At 43.3% G+C, this 20,741-nt stretch overlaps 1 protein-coding gene across 1 annotated transcript in view; it reads right to left on the minus strand.

Annotated features, from left to right (window-relative positions):
• Positions 1–20,741, minus strand: part of rsrc1 (arginine/serine-rich coiled-coil 1) — a 662,008-nt gene that overhangs the window by 600,795 nt on the left and 40,472 nt on the right. Inside the window, exons 3-4 of the mRNA XM_072474499.1 lie at positions 8,962–9,166; positions 5,812–5,940 (exon numbers count right to left, since the gene is read on the minus strand). Coding sequence (XP_072330600.1) covers positions 5,812–5,940; positions 8,962–9,143 — 311 coding nt within the window. The 5' untranslated portion in view covers positions 9,144–9,166. The remainder of the gene's footprint in view (positions 1–5,811; positions 5,941–8,961; positions 9,167–20,741) is intronic.

Here is a 20,741-nt window from a genome sequence, read left to right on the forward strand (position 1 = left end):
GGGAGGCAGCGTCGGAACTGCGGAAGATAAATGAGGCCTTCAGGGAATATTATGAGGATTTGAACAGGTCGTTCCGGAGGATGAGGATGGGGATATGGGGGGGGGATTCTTGGATGGGCTGGAATTTCCACGGCTGGATGAGGAGAGCAGGCAGGCGCTAGAAGAGCCTGAGGGAGGTAATGGAAAGCATAAGAGGGATTCGGGGCCAGACGGTTAACCGGAGGAATTTTACAAGGAGTTTGCGGCGGAATTGGCACCACACCAACTGGGGGCATTCAGCGAGGAGCTGGAGAAGGGGGAGCTGCCGGAGACCATGGAGTGAGTGGTCGCAGACAGGGCAGCTCCGGCTCGAAGGCGTAGATCTGAGTTCTTCTTACACGAAAACAGGAGAATTTTGATGGGAAAGTGCAGTTGAAGGTGTGGAGAAGTTCCCCGGTAGTGGCATTTCTGCTGGTTATCAGACCCGGCAGAAAGTGAAAGACCTGGCCAAGAAACTGGAAGAATCCTGTGCGCCTAGGATAAGGCTCATAACATGGAACATACGGGGGCTATATGGACCGGTGAAGAGATCTTGAATCTTTGTGCACCCAAGGAGTTTGATGGCGGGGGGGGGAGGGGTGTCTTTCTGCGGGAGATGCACCTCCGGGTGAGGAATCAGGTTAGGCTGAAGGGCAGCACGGTGGCGCAGTGAGTAGCACTGCAGCCTCACAGCGCCCAGGTTCGATCTCGGCTCTGGGTCACTGTCCGTGTGGAGTTTGCACATTCTCCCTGTGTTTGCGTGGGTTCCGCCCCAACAACCCAAAAGATGTGCAGGGTAGGTGGATTGGCCACGCTAAATTGCCCCTTAATTGGAAAAATGAATTGGGTACTCTAAAAAAAATTTTTAAGTTTAGGCTGAGAAAGGGATACGTGGGTCAGGTATTTCACTCGGTTTAATTCGAAGTCATGGGGGTGGCCATTTTGCAGAGTAAAAAGATGGGGTTTGTGAGTGCGAAGGAAGTGAGGGACCCGGGTGGGAGATACGTGATGGTGAGTGGGGTGTTGGAGGGGATGCCGGTGTTGCTTGTCAATGTATATGCACCAAATTGGTACGATGTGGGGTTCATGAGGGGGCTACTGGGAGCGATTCCGGACTTGGCCACACATCAGTTGATTATGGGAGGGGACTTTAATTGAGTGCTGGAGCCGAGGGTGGACAGGTCGAGCCCCAGGTCAATGGGAAGGCTGCAGATGGCGAAGGAGCTGAGAGGGTTTATGGAAAGGATGGGTATTCCCATCCCATTACCAGGATGGGGGGGGCACACAGAACGTGGGGGTAGTAATCTCAGACCACGCACAGGTTTGACTCTGTTCAGGACGGGAGCAGAGGCCGGGATGGAGGTTAGACTTGGGGCTGTTAGCGGACAGGGGGTTTTATGATAAGATGCGGTCAGTGATGAAGGATTACTTGGAGTTGAACCAAAATGGGGCGGTATCGGCATTCAGGGAAGCATTGAAGGCGGTGATTCGGGGGGAGATTATCTCATTCAAAGCGCATGGACTGTCAAGGAGGGTGGAAGTATTCGAGGACTCCCACCGTGGAGGGATTGGCAAAGAGAAAGAAATTACAGGGGCAGTTCGACAGGTTGATGACAGGAAGAGCAGTTGGTCAGCCACGGAGGAAGAGGGGACTGCAGTATGAATATGGAGCGAAGGCGAGCCGCATGTTAGCCCATCAGCTATGGAAGCAGGCCGCATCTAGGGAAATCTTGAGGGTACAAACAGGGAAGTGGGAGGCAGCGTCGGAACTGCGGAAGATAAATGAGGCCTTCAGGGAATATTATGAGGATTTGAACAGGTCGTTCCGGAGGATGAGGATGGGGATATGGGGGGGGATTCTTGGATGGGCTGGAATTTCCACGGCTGGATGAGGAGAGGAGGCAGGCGCTAGAAGAGCCTGAGGGAGGTAATGGAAAGCATAAGAGGGATTCGGGGCCAGACGGTTAACCGGAGGAATTTTACAAGGAGTTTGCGGCGGAATTGGCACCACACCAACTGGGGGCATTCAGCGAGGAGCTGGAGAAGGGGGAGCTGCCGGAGACCATGGAGTGAGTGGTCGCAGACAGGGCAGCTCCGGCTCGAAGGCGTAGATCTGAGTTCTTCTTACACGAAAACAGGAGAATTTTGATGGGAAAGTGCAGTTGAAGGTGTGGAGAAGTTCCCCGGTAGTGGCATTTCTGCTGGTTATCAGACCCAGCAGAAAGTGAAAGACCTGGCCAAGAAACTGGAAGAATCCTGTGCGCCTAGGATAAGGCTCATAACATGGAACATACGGGGGCTATATGGACCGGTGAAGAGATCTTGAATCTTTGTGCACCCAAGGAGTTTGATGGCAGGGGGGGGGGGAGGGGTGTCTTTCTGCGGGAGATGCACTTCCGGGTGAGGAATCAGGTTAGGCTGAAGGGCAGCACGGTGGCGCAGTGAGTAGCACTGCAGCCTCACAGCGCCCAGGTTCGATCTCGGCTCTGGGTCACTGTCCGTGTGGAGTTTGCCCATTAGAATGTGGGTCATACAGATCCATATCACTGTTAAATACTAAATGTTAATGGCTAAGTTAGTGCAGTGGAGAATGGAAGGATGTGTTCCGATGGTGGTTGCAGAGGATCAAACTGGTTTTGTGAAGGGCAGGCAACTCTCAAGTAATATAAGGCGACTGTTGAATGTGATCATGACCCCACTGAGAGGACGGGCACTAGAGGTAGAGGTGTCTATGGACGCAGAGAAGGCGTTTGATTGGTGGAATAGTGGTACTTGTTTGAGGTCCTGGGAAGGTTTGGGTTTGGGCCAAAGTTTGTGGCATGTGTGCGTCTGTTGTACATGGCCCCGGCAGCGAGTGTACAGACCAATGAGATGAGCTCACGGAGTTTTGGGTTGCATAGGGAACGAGCTAGGGTTGTCTGCTCTTGTTTGCACAAGCGATAGAGCCTTTGGCGATGGCTCTAAGGGAGTCAGCAGAGTGGCAGGGGATTAAGAGAGGAAGTAAGGAGCACCGGGTATCACTACCCGGATGATCTGCTATTATATCTGTCGGGCCTGCTGGAGAGTATGGGGAGGATTATGAGCCTACTATATCTATATAGGTTTAGGAGGTTTTCGGGTTATAAGTTCAACGTGGGGAAAAGTGAGGTGTTCCCGGTGAATTAGTCGGATCAGGGAGCTAATTTAGAGGGGGTTACCATTTAGGGTAGCCAGGGCTAGGTTTAGGTATCTGGGGATGCAGGTGACGGGGGAGTAGGCAATATTGTATAAGTGGAACTTAACAAAGTTGATGGAGGAGATAAAGAAGGACTTTAGGAGGTTGTATACACTTCACCGGACGCCGGCGGGGAGGGTAAGTGGTGAAAATGAATGTCCGAGCAAGGTTCCTATTGATATTCCCGATTTTTTTTCCAAAGGCCATTTTTTGGAAGTTGGATACGGTCCTGCACTGGGATGTCAAATGCAAATTGTGATCCCTGCACACAAGATAGCAAACTCCACCACTTCAATTCTTTCTTCCATTTCCAATCTGACCATCTTGCCAGAGGATTTCCACATTGTTCCAGTCAAGCTCAATAACAAAACCTTGAGAGCAATAAATCATGTTTCTCCTGGGAACTCTGCTCTGTGCAGTCATATCACAAAATTCTCCCCACTTGCTTGCCCATTTCTGCTTCATTCCTCAGGTGTATTGACAGAGCATTTTCCTTGTGCTTTTTCATAGTCTTACTTCATGGTCTTCATGCCCAATGGTTCTTTCCACTAGTTCATTCAGATGATCTTCATTTTTCATTCCCGAGTGTTTATCTGTTTGCAGATTTTTGTTTAAACTTGTCTTTAGGCCATTAAATCTGATAAATCCTAACATTTACCAGTTGTTCTCTTCAACTTCTATCCCACAACAGGAATGGCTCATATAACAGTCTCACTTTGGATGACGAGTCTTTATCCAAAGCATTGTGTGCTCATTAATTAGCACCCTTGGAATAAACTCTCACCTATTCCTTGACCATGCCATCCCATGCAATCTCTGCACCTCCAAGATTTTAGTCACCAACAATGAAATCTTTTACCAAACATTGCCTGCTTTACCACCAGCACTCTTCAGCTTATTTTCATTACTGTTGTCGTTATCTGGAAAAGAAACTCGCTCTTAATTCCCTTATGAAATTATTCGCAAATTTCTAACTCCATCCTTTCTGGCATCCACCAGTCAAGACAATTCTTCCCTAATTGCTCAATGGGGACAGCTCATGCCCAACTATGTTTATGATGCCCTTACTGCTTTAAAAAAAAAAAAAACTTAGCCTGCCCTCAGTCACCTCCCGTAATCAAAGTACCCTTTGACTTTTTTTTTAAGCAATGAGCAGCTGATTTGTTTAAATGCACTGCACTGGAGCTACACACATGAAGTAACTTGAAGGGGCTGACTTGTGCACAGCCTGTTTCTGGTTGCTGCACATTAATGGTGCAGTTATAAAACTATATTTTACATTGAAAATTACTGTGTATTCAGTGAGCTGAAGCCACAAGGTACGTTTTTAAAAGACTGAAAAGCAGCATTTAAGTACTTTAAACAGCAGTTCTTAACATTCACATAACTACAGCTGACAATTTACAAAGCAAGCAGAATGGAGCTGTCTGGAGAAGGCCCACACAAGACAATAGCTTAAAAGAGTCACTTTTGTTACCATCCCAATTGATGTTATAACTGTACGGGAAGATCCCAGAATGGAACCTTGGCTCAAAAGACAAAACTTTTACTTTTTTTCATTATAAAATGTGGAGGAACAGAGATACAGGACCACTAATTAGATTTAACAAGAAAAAACATTTATTAAACATGAAAAACTGGTATTATGATGCAATACACTTTTACTCCTCCCATAGCTTAACAATTACACACAGGTTTTAGGATTGACATGGATTACAACGTACATATTAATATACAGTGGTCTCATGAACACAAAGTCCCTTTTCAGCACATAAGATGACTATGGTCACATACATTCTCCACTCTGAACCTCAAGTGAATATTTGGAGATGTGTCCTCAAGAGTCCCCCAGATGATTGTCACGTGACAGTTTCCTAACATAAACATAGGTAAAACCTCCCAGGCACAGAAACATTATATTAAACCCACTTGAAACTATACCTTATTTCTAATGTTTACCAATACAAATACTACCTGTATTTTCCTAACACCTGCCCCTCTGGAGTCAGTAGAAAGACAACTTGAGCCTTCACTTTGCTGTTACCCACATACAATCTCACTGCACTGACTCTGGAAATTTGTGTCTTTTTACACAAAGGGCTACAACTTGCTGTCACATGACCTTCCTTCACAAATTAACCACCAGCCAAACATGGTCATAGTGAACTCGGATGTGGTGATTGTGTAACAATGAGTACTATTTCCTTTTCGTTTGAAAATAAAACTAGTCTGCATGCGTATACAGTCACAACACCAAAACACTCACTGAATTGATAAGCAAATTCTCTTTTAAAACACCTGTTGCCATCAACCAAGAGGGGGAAATAGGGAGAAGCCATTCTACTACTTCTCACCTGGCCATAACCAGATTTAGAGGAAACAATGTCCCTAACTAATCACTGACCACTGTGGGGTGCCTGCACAGCAGAGCATCTTATAAAAATACAGTTAACTGTTTAATCACAGCCTTCTGAATAGCTGGCACATACAGAAAAGCAAAATAACAAACTTTAAAACTGCAAAAAGGTCAACTCAATGTTGCACTTATTTGCAATATAGCAATTATAAATTACTCATACCTTCTGTTCTTGCTTCTTGATCTAGATCGTCGTGATTTGTAGGATTTCCCTCGATCTCGTGATCTGCTATGACTGCTTCGTTTCTTTCGGACCTCATATGATGAGTTGCTGCTAGATCGATGTCTGCGCCTGAAATATTGAGAAAATATTAATGTATATTAAAATCTGTAATAATGCAGGCTCTTTAAAATCATGCCTTAATTTAGACTTTAAAATGGAAATCAAGTTAGAACGTACTGCAATAGGAGTACCTGTATCACAGTTAGTCACATGTAAATTCCCCTGACAATGAATTGGGGTCTGTTTTGTCAGATGTGGCTGGGATACCATCTAAGCTGTTGCACTGCAACAGAATATTCTCAAGGAAGAAAGTATCGCAGATACTGGGCAACAATTCACAGGAAAACAAGTTTTGTTCTTTACCTGGTACATAACCAACAGATAGAAAAAATGCACATAAACGATGTACTTAACACACTATGTCCAACTTCAACCATAGCACTGCTAGATCAAACTGTCAGCAAATCGAATATATTTGAATCTTAATCTTGATGCCACAATTATGATTATAGTAATAGTTTTTTGGTCATTTGCAGAACCTATCAAATCAACACAATATTTCCAAGACAACATATTTTTGCCAGCCACGATGTACGGCATCAGCATTGTATATACACACTATGATTTTCATTATTTTTCTTTGTGATATTTATATCCAAATCTAACAACTTCCTTTTCAACTACTTCAATATTATTGATAATTTCAATTGCTGTGCTGCAGCTGTAGCTAGTTAAAATGGCTAACTCCCGATTTAGAATGGCCAACCCCGATTTAAAATGGCGAACGGAAAAGGCTGATGGGAAAATCAGCCAACAGGACTCTAACAAGCAGCTGCAGGTAAAACTGTATATTCGCCTCTGGGGAGGCCAGACAGAATCGATACCTGCAGCCATCAGCATCACAAAACACCAGCCATCTGAATATTAATTAGCAATCCCCGGGAACAATGTGCAACAAATTAGACACACAAAGTCAACCCAGGCTTTCCAGCGCCAGCAGGAGCCTACACAAAGAGAGGTGAATGACCACCCCAAAACCGCCCATCGATCAAGGAATCGCTCCAGCATTGGAGAATATCGAACCAAGCGATTGGGACGAAGTCCAATCACTTGGAACAGGTACAGGGTCCGCCCCGAAAGGCGGGAAGCCCCTGGGGACTATAAGAATAGAGTCCAAGTTCAAATCGACCCTTTTTTCATCCTTCCGCACCCTTCGAGACCCTTCTGCTGACCTTCTGCAACAACCGCTCAAATCGTAAGTCTTACTTCAACGCTCGCTACGAGATAGGCGCTCCTAGCTATCGATCTGTACCAGCTTCGAATCCCGCAGGCTCAGAACACATACGAAAGGCCATTTGTTTCCCTGACCTGGTGGGCCACTCCCAAAGTTAAGTATTGGCCTGTTAGTTGTAGGAAATAGCTTAGAAGTAGAATTAATGTATAAGTATTGATTCCTGTAGATAATAAATGTGCGTTGATTTAACTCTTACTAAGCGGTGTGTTGGATTATTGATCATTACTCGGACTTGAACCACGTGGCGATATCAGAAAGATACCTGGCGACTCAAGAGCAAAGGTGATAGAACAAGAGCAATTAAACTAAGGCTAAAACAAGCAACACAGCAAATGATTTTTTTTCACGTACTCTATATTAATTCACAGTATTTCTACTTACTATTATCTGCTCTACCCCATTGCACTTATTACACTTTTTTCAAGATCCCAATTATTTCCAATAGATCCCCATTCACATTTTTAATCTGATAGTGTCGTTTTATTGTCAATTTCTAACTATTATCATTTTTGAACACCAAGTGTTCATGTGCATCTACACTTTATCATCATTTTCTTTTCATTCCAGTCAGATTCAAGTGTTTGTAGCCACCGTTAAATGAGCAATGTTATCACAATCTCCTCAAAATTGCACTAGCAGTCACTCCAAAAACTGCCGACTTCATTTTATAGAGTTTTATTGCAAAATGGCTCATCTTGAATGTTTCTCTGAGGAAAACACCACCATATTGGAACAAAACCTCTATTATTGGCATTGACATTTAAGTCATATTGTGGTTGACAAATGAAATGTGACACTAAAATCTATCCACTGTGTTACTCTTCAATTAAATCCGCTCTCTTACCCATAGAATCTCTTTTTGAATTAAAATAGAACGTACATGTTTGAAAACGAGAAAATGTAAGTGCAGTAGTATTCATCATTGGTTACAATTCTCAAATTCCCCTTCGGCATCTACAGTTTACTAAATTATTTTGATGAGCACAAAAGTAAATAAATTGCAACATGCCAGAAGTTAATTTCGATCATCCTGGTGCCAACTTTGTTGCTCAAGTTGTTTTCTGCAGCTTTTAAAATACAAGTGTACGTCACTATCTGCCAGTGACTTCATAACTTTTCCCACATCAGCAATTGCATTCAAAGGACCAATAATATGCAGACTTAGTCAATTTCACTTCAAATTGCTATTCTGAACATGAACTTCAGGGAATCTGATGTTAACTCAATTCCAGCAGAAATTGTGATTTGTACCAGGTCTATTCGGCTGTTTAAAACTAAAATATACATGTATATATATATATATATAAACTTTATGAGAGAACGAAACAAAATACACAAGAACACCATACTGATCCTACATGCTTTATCAAGTGCTGTGTAAGTTACTTTCCCAAGTTCATGCACAACAAAAATCTGGAAGTTGCATGTTCCAGGATGAGTATTTTTACAAGATTCAACCAAAGGAGCAAAACTACCTCTGGGAGGGATGAAATATAAAACAGTAAAAGTTATTTCAATCCTCAATTCCTTATAACAGCGAATCTGTTCCAGAAAAAGCAAAGTAATAAGCTTAAGTTTCTAACCCATGTGCCAATGTATAAAATAGTTAATTCAAAAGTGTAAATCTATAATCTCAATGAAAAACAAGAAAATATGCTGTCAATAAATCCCTTATTCCATTATAATCTTATAGCGTAACATTTCAGATACTTGTCAATCTTCTAAGCTAGTGTTTCCCTGTTACATTGGTTGATTTTACAGGTAGCATGCTGTAACAGACGTTTTACAAAACCCACCTTCTATCCTTGGATCGCGAAGGGGAGTGGTGAGTACGAGAGTGTGATCTTGTCCTCCTATTAGATTTTTTCCTGCTGAAAGTTCTGCTGTCTGAAGAACTGCTGGAAGTTGACTTCCTCCGATGCTTCTTTTTACGACGACTTCTGGTATCATCGTCGCTGTCTGTGGAGTGACGCCCCATTTTCAAACTTTTCTCAGAATTGCCTAAAAAATAAAGATAAATAATCATTGTGTGAGAAAGAACATTTCCTGAAGGATTCAGCATTTGGAGTGGTAATAAGTTAATTTTTCAAGTCAGTTCTAATGGGCCAATGCCAATGGATCAGATCTAAGCTCTGCAGTCCAATTACATCCAGCCATCAATGGTGGTGGACAATTAAATAACAACCAGAGGAAGAGGCTCCATAAATAATAAGAGAAATTGTCTAGATGTGTCCTGTCCAAATCAGGTCAATTATTGTTCCATGAGTTGACTTACTCTCAATCATCAGCAGTGATGGAAGGTGTCGTTGACAGTGCTATCAAGCACCACTTACTCAGCAATCACCTGTTTGAGTCCTACCAGGACCACTCAGCTCCTGATCTCATTACAAACCTGGCCCAAACCTGGACAAATAACTGAATTCCAGAGATGTGGTGAAAACTTGATATTAAGGTAGCATTTGCGAATGTGGCATTATAGAATTCTAACAAAATTTAAGCACGTGGGAATCGAGGGGAAAAGTCTCCGCTGGCTGGAGGCATAGCCAGGACAAGGAAGATGCTTGTGTTTGTTGGAGACCAATCATCTCAGTCTCGGCACATCATTGCAGGAGTTCCTCAGGGTAGTGTCCTCGGCCCAAACATCTTCGGCTGCTCATTAGTGCCTTCCCTCCAACATAAAGTCAGATGTTCTGCTGTTCACTGATGATTCAGATACCGAAGCAGTACTTGCCCGCATACAGCAAGACCTGGACAACTTGCAGTCTTGGGCTGATAAGTGGCAAATAACATTTATGCCACACGAGTGTCAGGCAAAGACCATTTCCTATAGGAGAGAACCCAACCATTTTGTTGACAGTCAACAACATTGCCATTGATGAATCCTCCAAACATCAATATTCTGGGGGTTACCATTCACCAGAAACTCAACTGGACCAGCCATAAGCAGGAAAGCAGAGCACGGTATATAAGATCAGTGCCAGGAGCCAGTCTGTAGGGTCACGGCCCCCTGTTCAGAAAGAAATATTCAGAGCACATGAGGTGTTGCAGCTGCAGTATTTGGGAGCTCATGCATGCTTGAGTAATCCAAGGCAAGTACATCTGTAGTAAGTGTCTGCAGCTCGAGGAACTTCAGCTCAGAGTTGTGAGATGGGAGTCCAGCTTTGAACACTGTGATGCATCATGGAGGGTGCATGTTACCTGGACACTTCAGACCCCTTGCACTAGCCTATTCTTATTTGATCCGTGGTCAGGGACAGGAGGATGTGACTCTGAGTGAGGCAGTTATCACAGAATCGCAATCACAGAATACGACAGTGTGGAAGAGGCCCTTTGGCCCATCGAGTCTGCACCTATGCATCCTGCCTCTAATACCCTCCCAGGCAGTGCATTCCAAACCATCACCACTTTTTCCTCAAATCCCCCCTAAAACACCCTCCCCTCACTTTGAACTTGTGTCCCCTCGTAACTGACCCTTCAACTAAGGGGAACAGCAGCTCCCTATCCACCCTGTCCATGCCCCTCATAATCTTGAATACCTCAAATCAGGTCACCCCTCGGTTTTCTCTGCTCCAGAGAAAACAACCCAAGCCTATCCAACCTCTCTTTATAACTTAAATGTTCCATGCCGGGCAACATTCTGGTGAATCTTCTCACACACCACCCCCTCCAGTGCAATTACATCCTTCCTAAACTGTGGCGACCAGAATTGCACACAGTATTCCAGCTGTGGCCTCAACAAAGTTCTTTCCAGCTCCATCATGACCTCCCTGGTTTTGTAGTCTATGCCCCGATTTATAAAAGCGAGTGTCCCATATGCCTTCTGCACCACCCTATTAACCTGCCTTTCTGTCTCCAGAGGTCGATGGACAAACACGCCACGGTCCTTTTGTTCTTCGGAACTTCCCAGTGTCAGACCTTTCATAAAATTTACAATGCAGAAGGAGGCTATTCGGCCCATCGAGTCTGCACCGGCCCTTGGAAAGAGCACCCCACTTAAGCCCACACCTCTACCCCATACCTGTAACCCAGCAACACCACTCAACCCCTTTGGGCACAAAGGCAATCTAGCATGGCCAATCCACCCAACCAGCAAGTCTTTGGACTGTGGAAGGAAACGGGAGCACCCGGAGGAAATCCACGCAGACACAGGAGAACGTGCAGACTCTGCACAGACAGTGACCCAAGCCGGGAATCAAACCTAGTACCCTGGAGCTGTGAAGCCACTGTGCTACCGTGCCACCCACAACTCATTGTATACTTCCTTGTTGAATTCCTCCTTCCAAAGTGTATCACCTCGCACTTTTCAGGGTTAAATTCCATCTGCCACTTATCCGTCCATTTAACCATCCCATCTATATCTTCTTCTAACCCAAGACACTCAACCTCACTGTTAACCATCCAGCCAATCTTTGTGTCATCCTCAAACTTACTGATCCTACTGCCCACATTGTCATTTATATAAAAGACATAGATGACTAATAATAGAGGGCCCAGTATGGATCCCTGTGATATGCCAATGTTCACTGGCTTCCAGGCACTAAAGCAGCTGTCTATCATCACCCTCTGTCCCCTACCGCTAAACCAATTATGAATCCACTTTATCAAATCATCCTGTATCCCATGTTCATTTGCCTTCCTTCTTTTTTTCTTTTTTTTAAATAAATTTAGAGTACCCAATTCATTTTTTCCAATTAAGGGGCAATTTAGTGTGGCCAATCCACCGAGCCTGCACATCTTTGGGTTGTGGGGGCGAGACACACGCAAACACGGGGAGAATGTGCAAACTCCACACGGACAGAGCTGGGATCAAACCTGGGACCTTGGCGCTGTGAGGCAGCAGGGCTAACCCACTGCATCACCATGCTGGCCTTGAATTTGCCTTCTTTACAAGTCTCCCATGTGGGCCCTTGTCAAAGGCTTTGCTGAAATCCATGTAAACTACATCAACTGCACTACCCTCAACTATACACTTGGTTACATGCTCAAATAATTCAATCAAATTTGTTAGGCATGACCTCCCTAACTAAGCCATGCTGACTATCCCTGATCAAGCCATGCCTCTCCAAGTGGAGATAGATTCTCTCCTTCAGAATCTTCTCCAGGAGTTTCCCCAACCACTGACATGGAATTCACTGGACTGTAGCTCCCTGGCTTGACTCTACTACTTTTCTTAAATAGTGGGACCACATTAGCTGGTCTCCAGTCCTCTGGCACCTCCCCAGTGGCCAGAGAAGAATTAAAAATTTGTGTCAGATCCCTGGCAATCTCGTCCCTCACCACAATTCGTCCGGACCTGGAAATGTGTCCACTTTTAAGCCTGCAATATCTCCAATACCTTGTCACGCCCTATGATAATTTGCTCAAGAACCTCACAATTTCTCTCCCTGAATTCGATAACTACCTCCTCATTCTCTTTGGTGAAGACAGATGCCAAATATTAATTCAACACCCTACCAATGTCCTCTGGTTTCACCCACAGATTTCCCCCTTGGTCCTTAATGGGCCCTGTCTTTTCTTTGGTTATCCTCTTTCCATTGATATACTTATAGAATATCTTGGGATTTTCCCTACTTTTACCAGCCACAGCTTTCTCATATCCCCTCTTTGCTCTAATGTATTTCTTAAGCTCCATCCTGCACTTTCTGTACTCCACTAATGCCTCTGCAGACATGCTCCCCCTTATACTTGTCAAAAGCCACTCTTTTCCTTCCCATCGTATCCTGAATGTCTCTGGTCATCATCCATGGTTCTCTAGGTTTGTTATCCTTCCTATTACCCTAGAGGGCCCATATTGGACCTGTACCCTCCCCATTTCATCTTTGAATGCTCCCCACTGTTCTTCTGTAGGTTTCCCCACAAGTAACTCTTTCCAGTCTACTTTGGCCAGAACCTGCCTTATTTTGTTAAAATCTACTGTTCCCCCAATCAAAAACTTTTTTTGCAAAAAAAAAAGTTATGGGGACCGAGAAGGGTGAAGGGGAGGAACCTCAGTCCTTGTGTTAGGAAAGCAAAAATAGTTTTCCATGGAATTTATATTTGTATTGGTAGATATTAAAAATAAAGTATAATTTTAATTGTAGTTAATTTAATGTTTCTGTGTCGGGAAGGGAAAAGCCTATAGTTAGATCCATGCTGGACAAAGGTGCTTGTTTGTGTAGGGGTTGGTCAAGTTCCACCTGTGCTTCTATTGTGCTTAGAGAGAGTTACGGTGTGAAGAGTAAATAGAAGTATGTGGCCGTTACTTAACAGCTGGAGGTCCTTATCATGTAGGAAAGGCTTTTAAGTTTTAGCTTTAATTGTACATATTGCAGTTGGAGACAGGACAGTGAGGAGTGAACATCTCTTAACTCTGCCAGGAGAAGCAGGACGGGACAAGGGAATTTGCAAAGACGCAGGCTTCCTAAAGAACAAAATACAGTTCAGATATCCAAGGTATTGGGACAGAAACAATGCAATAATAATAATCACTTATTGTCACAAGTAGGCTTCAATTAAGTTACTGTGATAAGCCCCTAGTCGCCACATTCCGGCGCCTGTTTGGGGAGGCCGGTACGGGAATTGAACCCGCGCTGCTGGCATTGTTCTGCATTACAAGCCAGCTGTTTAGCCCTCTGTGCTATGCACCAGCAATGTTTAAGACTATTGAAGTTAACAGAAAAACCAAAGTATAGTTCAGAAAAATTCAAGAGTAAAACAAAGAGTTTTAAGTTAAATAGGCAATTGTAGAAAACAGTCTTAAAGTGAGACAGCAGACATCAGAAGTACATGTGACATTTGATGCCATTTTAATGAGAGTCTGGGAATTGTAAGTCAAAGCAATTGTGAACAATTTGTACAGCAGCCAAGACAAAGAAACTCAAAAGGGGTCAGTAAGATCCTGATTCGCGATTAAAAGTGTAGTGGAATCCAATTTCTCCATGTTTAATTTTTTTTTTCTTATTGTTAAAACTAATTAGCAGTCCCGTGACTCTGTTCCTCCACGTTTGTAAAGGAAAAGTTACAGTCTTTAGAGCTAGGGTTCCTTTCTGGGATCTTCCCATCCAGTTGTAACATCAACTGGGATCGTAACACTTGCAGTTGTTCAACAGGGTTCAGTTTCTTGTAGTCTGTATGTACAAAAGCAGGGTTGCAAAGCAGATGAGCAAATTGGCCATGGCGCCATAGTGCAGGAAGCCATTCAAGTGGGTTGACTTAATAAAATGTAATGGTAGTAGGGAACAGTTTAGTCAGGGGGATAGATACAGTTCTCTGTAGCAGAGAGCAAGAATTTAAATAATAATAATAATTGCTTATTGTCACAAGTAGGCTTCAATGAAGTTACTGTGAAAAGCCCCCAGTCGCCACATTCCGGCGCCTGTTCGGGGAGGCTGGTACGGGAATTGAACCCGCGCTGCTGGCATTGTTCTGCATTACAAGCCAGCTGTTTAGCCCACTGTGCTAAACCAGCCCCTAGAAGGCTGATGTTGGGGTTCGGGACATCGTCTTTAGGCTAGAGAGGAACTTACAATGGAAGGTGAAGCATCCAGTTGTCCTGGTCCACTAAGCTATCAATGACATAGACAGGACTAGGAAAGAGGTTCTGTTGAGGGAGCACGAGTAGCTAGGGGCTAAATTAAAAAGCGGAACCTTAAAGGGTTAATTACTTCTGGTTTATTACCCAAGCCACAATTGGGTAATTAAGATTGGAGAGTTGAATGCATGGCTCAACAATTGGAGTGGGAGAAATAGGTTTCGATTCACGGGGTACTGGCATCAGCAGTGAGGAAAGTGGGAGCAGCATCATTGTGATTGCCTTCAACAGAACCGTGATGGAACCAGAGATCTGGTGAGTCATATAACTAGGATGTCAGGGAGGACTTTAAACTAAATAGTAAAAGGGAGGGATCAAGTTAGGGAAGATGTGATAAATTGGGGCAGCACGGTGGCGCAGCGCCAGGGACCCGAGTTTGATTCCGACCTTGGGTGATTGTGTGGAATTTGCACATTGTGCCAGTGTTTGCGTGGCTGTCCTCCGGGTGCTCCGGTTTCCTCCCACAGTCCAAAGATGTGCATGTTAGGTTGAGTGGCCAAGCTAAATTGCCCCTTGGTGTCCAAAAGGTTACATGGAGTTACGGGGATAGGGTGGGGGCATAGGCTTAGATGGGGTGCTCTTTCGGAGGGTCGATGCTGACTAGATGGGCCGAATAGCCTCCAGCTGCACTGTATGATTCTATGAAATGGGAAACATGACCAATTAAACATAACAACACCAATTCTTGACTGACAAGTGAGTCTCAGGGCATAGGGGGTAGACAGGAAAGTAGAGGCCACAATCAGATCAGCCATGATCGTATCATATGGGAGAGCAGGCACCAGGAGTCGAAATTCACATTTTCGTTCACATGTATGTTCATTTCGAAATACAGTGGCAACAAATTCAGGTCAGAGGCTGGGAATTCTGGGAAAGTATCTCACCTCAGAACTCCTCATGACCTGTCCATTATCTACAAGAGCAGAGGGCGGAGAGAGGGAGTGTGTGGGGATGAGTGCAAGAGAGAGTGAGTATGTGGGGATGAGTGCGAGAGTGTGTGGAAGAGTGAATGTGTGTTGGGGGGGGGGGGGGGGGGGGGGGAGAGAAAGAGTGTGCAGCAGGCTGAGTGAGTGTTGGAGGGCGAGTTTGAGAGGCTGAGCCTGTGTGTGGGCTGAGTGCAAGAGACTGAGTGAGTGTGAATAAAAGTAGAGAAGTATTGTTGCAGTTGTGTAGGGTGTTGGTGAGACCACATCTGGAGTATTGTGTCCAGTTTTGGTCTCCTTATTTCAGGAAAGATGTGGTGGCATTGGAAGCAATTCGGAGGAGGTTCACCAGATTGATTCCAGGAGTGAAGGGGTTGATGTATGTGGAGAGATTAAACAGTTTGAGCTTATACTCGCCCGGGTTTAGAAGGATGAGAGGGGATCTGATCGAGGTATATATGACACTAAAAGGGATTGATAAAGTAAATGCAGATCAAATGTTCCCCTTGTGGGGCAATCTGGAACAAGAAGTCACAGATATAGGTTGAGAGGAAGTAGGTTTAAAACGGAGATGAGGAGGCACTACATCTAGCAGTGGTGAATTTGTGGAACTTGCTGCCCCATATTGTGGTGGAGTCCGAATGATTAAATGGTTTCCTTGATGTACTGCAGAGATTTAAAAACATTTATTTTAATTTTCTAACTGCCGAAGTCTGTCATTTCATATTTTACTGTCCTATGGTAAACTAAACTAAGAAAATAGCCTGCATAAAAATGAAAGTAATCTGGAAGTCCCGATTCAGAACAAACGGAAGCTATTGCAACAATATCCATAACAGTGAGTAAAGCAAAACAGAGACTGAGATTCATTCAAAGGTAAATATTAATCTAAAATAGTGCAATAATCCTGCCAGTTTATAAATCATTGGTCTGACTGCACTCAGTAAAGTTCTGGTGAGCACTGTACCAAGTTATCTTACAGCTGTTGAAGGGATACAAAAGAAAGCAACAAGAATGACTGTGGGAATGGAAGGATTGCATTGAGAAATTTGTTGTGTAAATTGGGCACATTCTCAATGGAAAAGAGAAGATTAAGAGGTGACATGCTTGTTGCTTTAAGGATTCAAAAAGGACTAGATACTGTAACCTATGACAATCAATTTTGTCTTTCCCAGGACAGCAACACAAGAGGAAACTCTTGAAGCAGGGTGAAGAATTCTTTTTTAAAAAATAAATTCAGAGTACCCAATTTTTTCCCCCCAATTAAGGGGCAATTTAGCGTGGCCAATCCACCTACGCTGCACATCTTTTGGGTTGTGGGGGTGAGACCCACGCAGACACGGGTAGAATGTGCAAACTCCACACAATGAGCCAGGGCTGGGATCAAACCCAGATTCTCAGCGATGTGAGGCAGCAGTGCTAACCACTGAGCTACCGTGCTGCCCTAAGCAGGGTGAATTCAAACTAAGAAAACATCCTTTCAGTGAATCAGTACTCAATCTATGGAATCCGCTCCCAAGCGAGGCAGAGACAGCTGATAGCATGGATTCTTTCAAGTATCAGTTAGGTAGACTTTTACCAGAAAATTATGAATGTAATTTTTGAGTAATTTGAGACATTATGAAATGAAATGAAAATCGCTTATTATCACAAGTAGGCTTCAAATGAAGTTACTGTGAAAAGCACCTATGTAGTAAGGACAGTATTGCTGGAGGGAACAAGCGACTATAGACCTATAGTTCCCAAAGCTTTCCACCACACTGATTTTCCCTCCCTTTATATCTGGTTCCACTGTCAACAAACTGGTAAGAGATTGATTGTCATGATTAGCAAACAGCTCCATTATCATTGAATAATGATAACTATATGGACCTTGACCTATTTTCATCAAGCAATATCTATGTTTCTGAATCATTTTTTCCAATATGCAAGATTATTTTTCCCAGCTGTAACTTGTGAAACATGCAACCAATTGTGCACACACTATTGTATTAGCTTACCACATTTTATAATTATTTTTATGAAAATCCAGAATCGAAAAGAAGTTATGCCTTTGTCCATTTAAATTTAACTAAGACAATATCAATACTATCAATTAAATTTAGCCAGTTACAGCTAGAAGAAAATGTGTATAGCTACCTACATTCCTTATTAGCGCCAAGATTCAAATTTTGAATTTTGGTAAGGGATTATTGCACAGCATTCAAGATACTATGTTTATTTAAAATCTCAGCATATTTCTTCAAATTGAAATATTTGATAACATTGGATGGCATTTTTATACCAGTTATTGTAGAATGGTGACTATTCCATTAAAATATCTAGTTGAAGAACTTGAAACTTGCTTTCATAATTTTTCTAATAATCTGATCATCAATAAAAATATATATTACTTATGTGTAGCAACTCTTCAAGGCATTTAAGAACTTCAAAAACTCCATCCTCCTCCAAAGAACATTAAGAAATAGAAGCATGATAATCAATTTTTTTTTAAAATTTAGAGTACCCAATTATTTTTTTCCAATTAAGATGCAATTTAGCATGGCCAATCCACCTAACCTGCACATCTTTGGGTTGTGGGGGCAAAACCCACGCAAACATGGGGAGAATGTGCAAACTCCACACGGACAGTGACCCAGAGCCGGGATCGAACCCGAGACCTCAGCATCGTGAGGCAGCAGGGCTAACCCACTGCGCCACCGTGCTGCCCGCATGATAATCAATATGACCTTGGCTGATCTTCTGCCTCAACTCCACTTTCCCACCTGCTTTCCATATCCCTCAACTTCCTGAGAGATCACAAATCTATCCCAGCCTTGAATGTATGCAATGATTTCTTCTCTCTGCCTCATGTTCATTCCTTTGCGCTCAGCAGAGTGCCTTGGGATGTTTTCTACATTAAAGGCTCCAAATAAATCTTCATTTCAATTCCTAAATGTCACAACATAGCAAACACCTGCAATGCTTCATTTTCCGATTCCTGCAGGAACCTCAAGAATACTGTTGCTTGGCCACCATTTTCAACTCTATGAGGCACCTTGCAATATTTTACAGAAATGTAGATTATTCTATTGGTAATACAGTATGTTGATTTATCAATGTGCTCTACGAAGGGCAAATCATGAATGTTTCCTCCCAAATATCCTGTTCTGCTTCACCTTCCAAACACAAGACCACTACCATCTGGAAAGACAAGAGCAGCAGATACTTGGGAACTCCACCACTTGGAGGTTCCCCTCCAAGTCACTCATCACCCCGACTTGGAAATATATTGCCATTCCTTCACTGTCGCTGGGACAACATCCTGGAATTCCCTCCCTAACAGCACTGTGGCTGTACCTATACCTCAGGGACTGCAGCAGTTCCAGAAGGCAACTCACCACCACCTTCTGAAGGGCAACTAGGGATGGATAATAAATGAATAATAAAAAATATATATAATTTTTGATATCAATGCCATTCATTAAGAATTAATCAGAGGAGATGCATGTTAAAAAAGTATCCTAGCATACTGAAAATGAAAACGGTAATCATTTAATTAAAATCATTACTGTGTAATGAAAAATGAATTGTAGTACATTTAAATTTTTACGTTATGGAAATGCTGGTGTTGGACTGGGGTTAGCACAGTAAGAAGTCTAACAACACCAATCTTCGCAGCTAATTAAGTCTTTACAGGTCCAAACGGAGCAACTGGAGAGAGGAATAATCACAGGTTAAAGAGGTGTGAATAGTCTCAAGCCAGGACAATTGGTAGGATTTCGCAAGCCCAGGCCTGATGGTGGGGGGTGAATGTAACACGTCATGGATCCAAGGTCCCGGTTGAGGTCATACTCGTGTGCGGAACTTGGCTATAAGTTTCTGCTCGCCAATCCTGCGTTGTCGCATGGTCTGAAGGCAGCCTTGGAGAACGCTTAACCGAAGATCAGAGGCTGAATGCCCTTGACTGCTGAAGTGTTCCCCGACTGGGAGGGAACATTCCTGTTTCGGCGATTGTCGCACGATGCCCGTTCATCTGTTGTCGCAGCGTCTGCATGTTCTCGCCAATGCAAAGACTCGCATTCAAAATATCGTCTTGCATCTTTGATTTTGTCGATGTTTCTGGAACCGACCTCTTCATTCACCTGAGGAAGGAGCAGTGCTCCAAAAGCTAGTGATTCGAAACAAAAAACCTGTTGGACGTTAACCTGGTGTTGTTAGACTTCTTAAATTTTTACATTTATGGAACAATTATAAAGAATAGCTATTGTTCAAGTTACAAAACTTATGAATCACCAAAGATGTGGAGAGGATGTTTCCTCTTGCGGGAGAATCTAGAACTAGGGGTCACTGTTCACTGTTTAAAAATAAGCAGTTGTTGTTCATTTGTGACAGATGAGGAGAAATATTTTCTCTTAAGAGACTTTAAGACTTCAGCACATAATCTGGTCTGACATTTCAGTGTCAGATCATACTGTTGCACTGGACGTGCTCTCTCTCAGATGAAGGAGTATACAAGGCTCTAAGCAAGGGAGCTTCGCACAATATCCCGTCCTATATTTATCCCCCAACCAACAACACCAAAACAGATCAATTTGTTATTTGTCTAATTGATACTGTGGGACCTTTGTTAGGAAAACAAAGATCGTTTTACGGGATTTATATTTGTTTTGGTAAACATTGGAAATAGGTATAGTTGTAAGTGGATTTAATATAATGTTTCTGCGTCTGGAAAGGTAAAACATAGTTAGATTCATGCTGGACAAAGTATAGGTAGGGTTGGTTCAGTTCCAACTGTGTTCCTAGTGTGCTTAGAGAGCGCTACGATGTGAAGAATAAATAAACTTGCAGTGGGTGCTTTGCACTGGAGGCCTTGGAAGGAAGAAAAGCTTTTAAATTTTAGTTTTCGCTGGATATATTACAGTTGAAGAAAGACACTAGGGAGTGAACATCACTCAACTCTGCCTGACTGGACAGGATCAGAGCTGCAAAGAGACCGGCATCCCAAGGAACCAATTACTGTTCAGATAAGCAGGGAATAGGGACAGAAATAATGTCTTATGGCTGAAGTTAAGAGAACACCGACAAAGGTATTTTCAGAAGA

This window comes from Scyliorhinus torazame, chromosome 14, assembly GCF_047496885.1.
Source record: "Scyliorhinus torazame isolate Kashiwa2021f chromosome 14, sScyTor2.1, whole genome shotgun sequence".
In the NCBI taxonomy this organism is placed as follows: Eukaryota; Metazoa; Chordata; class Chondrichthyes; order Carcharhiniformes; family Scyliorhinidae; genus Scyliorhinus; species Scyliorhinus torazame.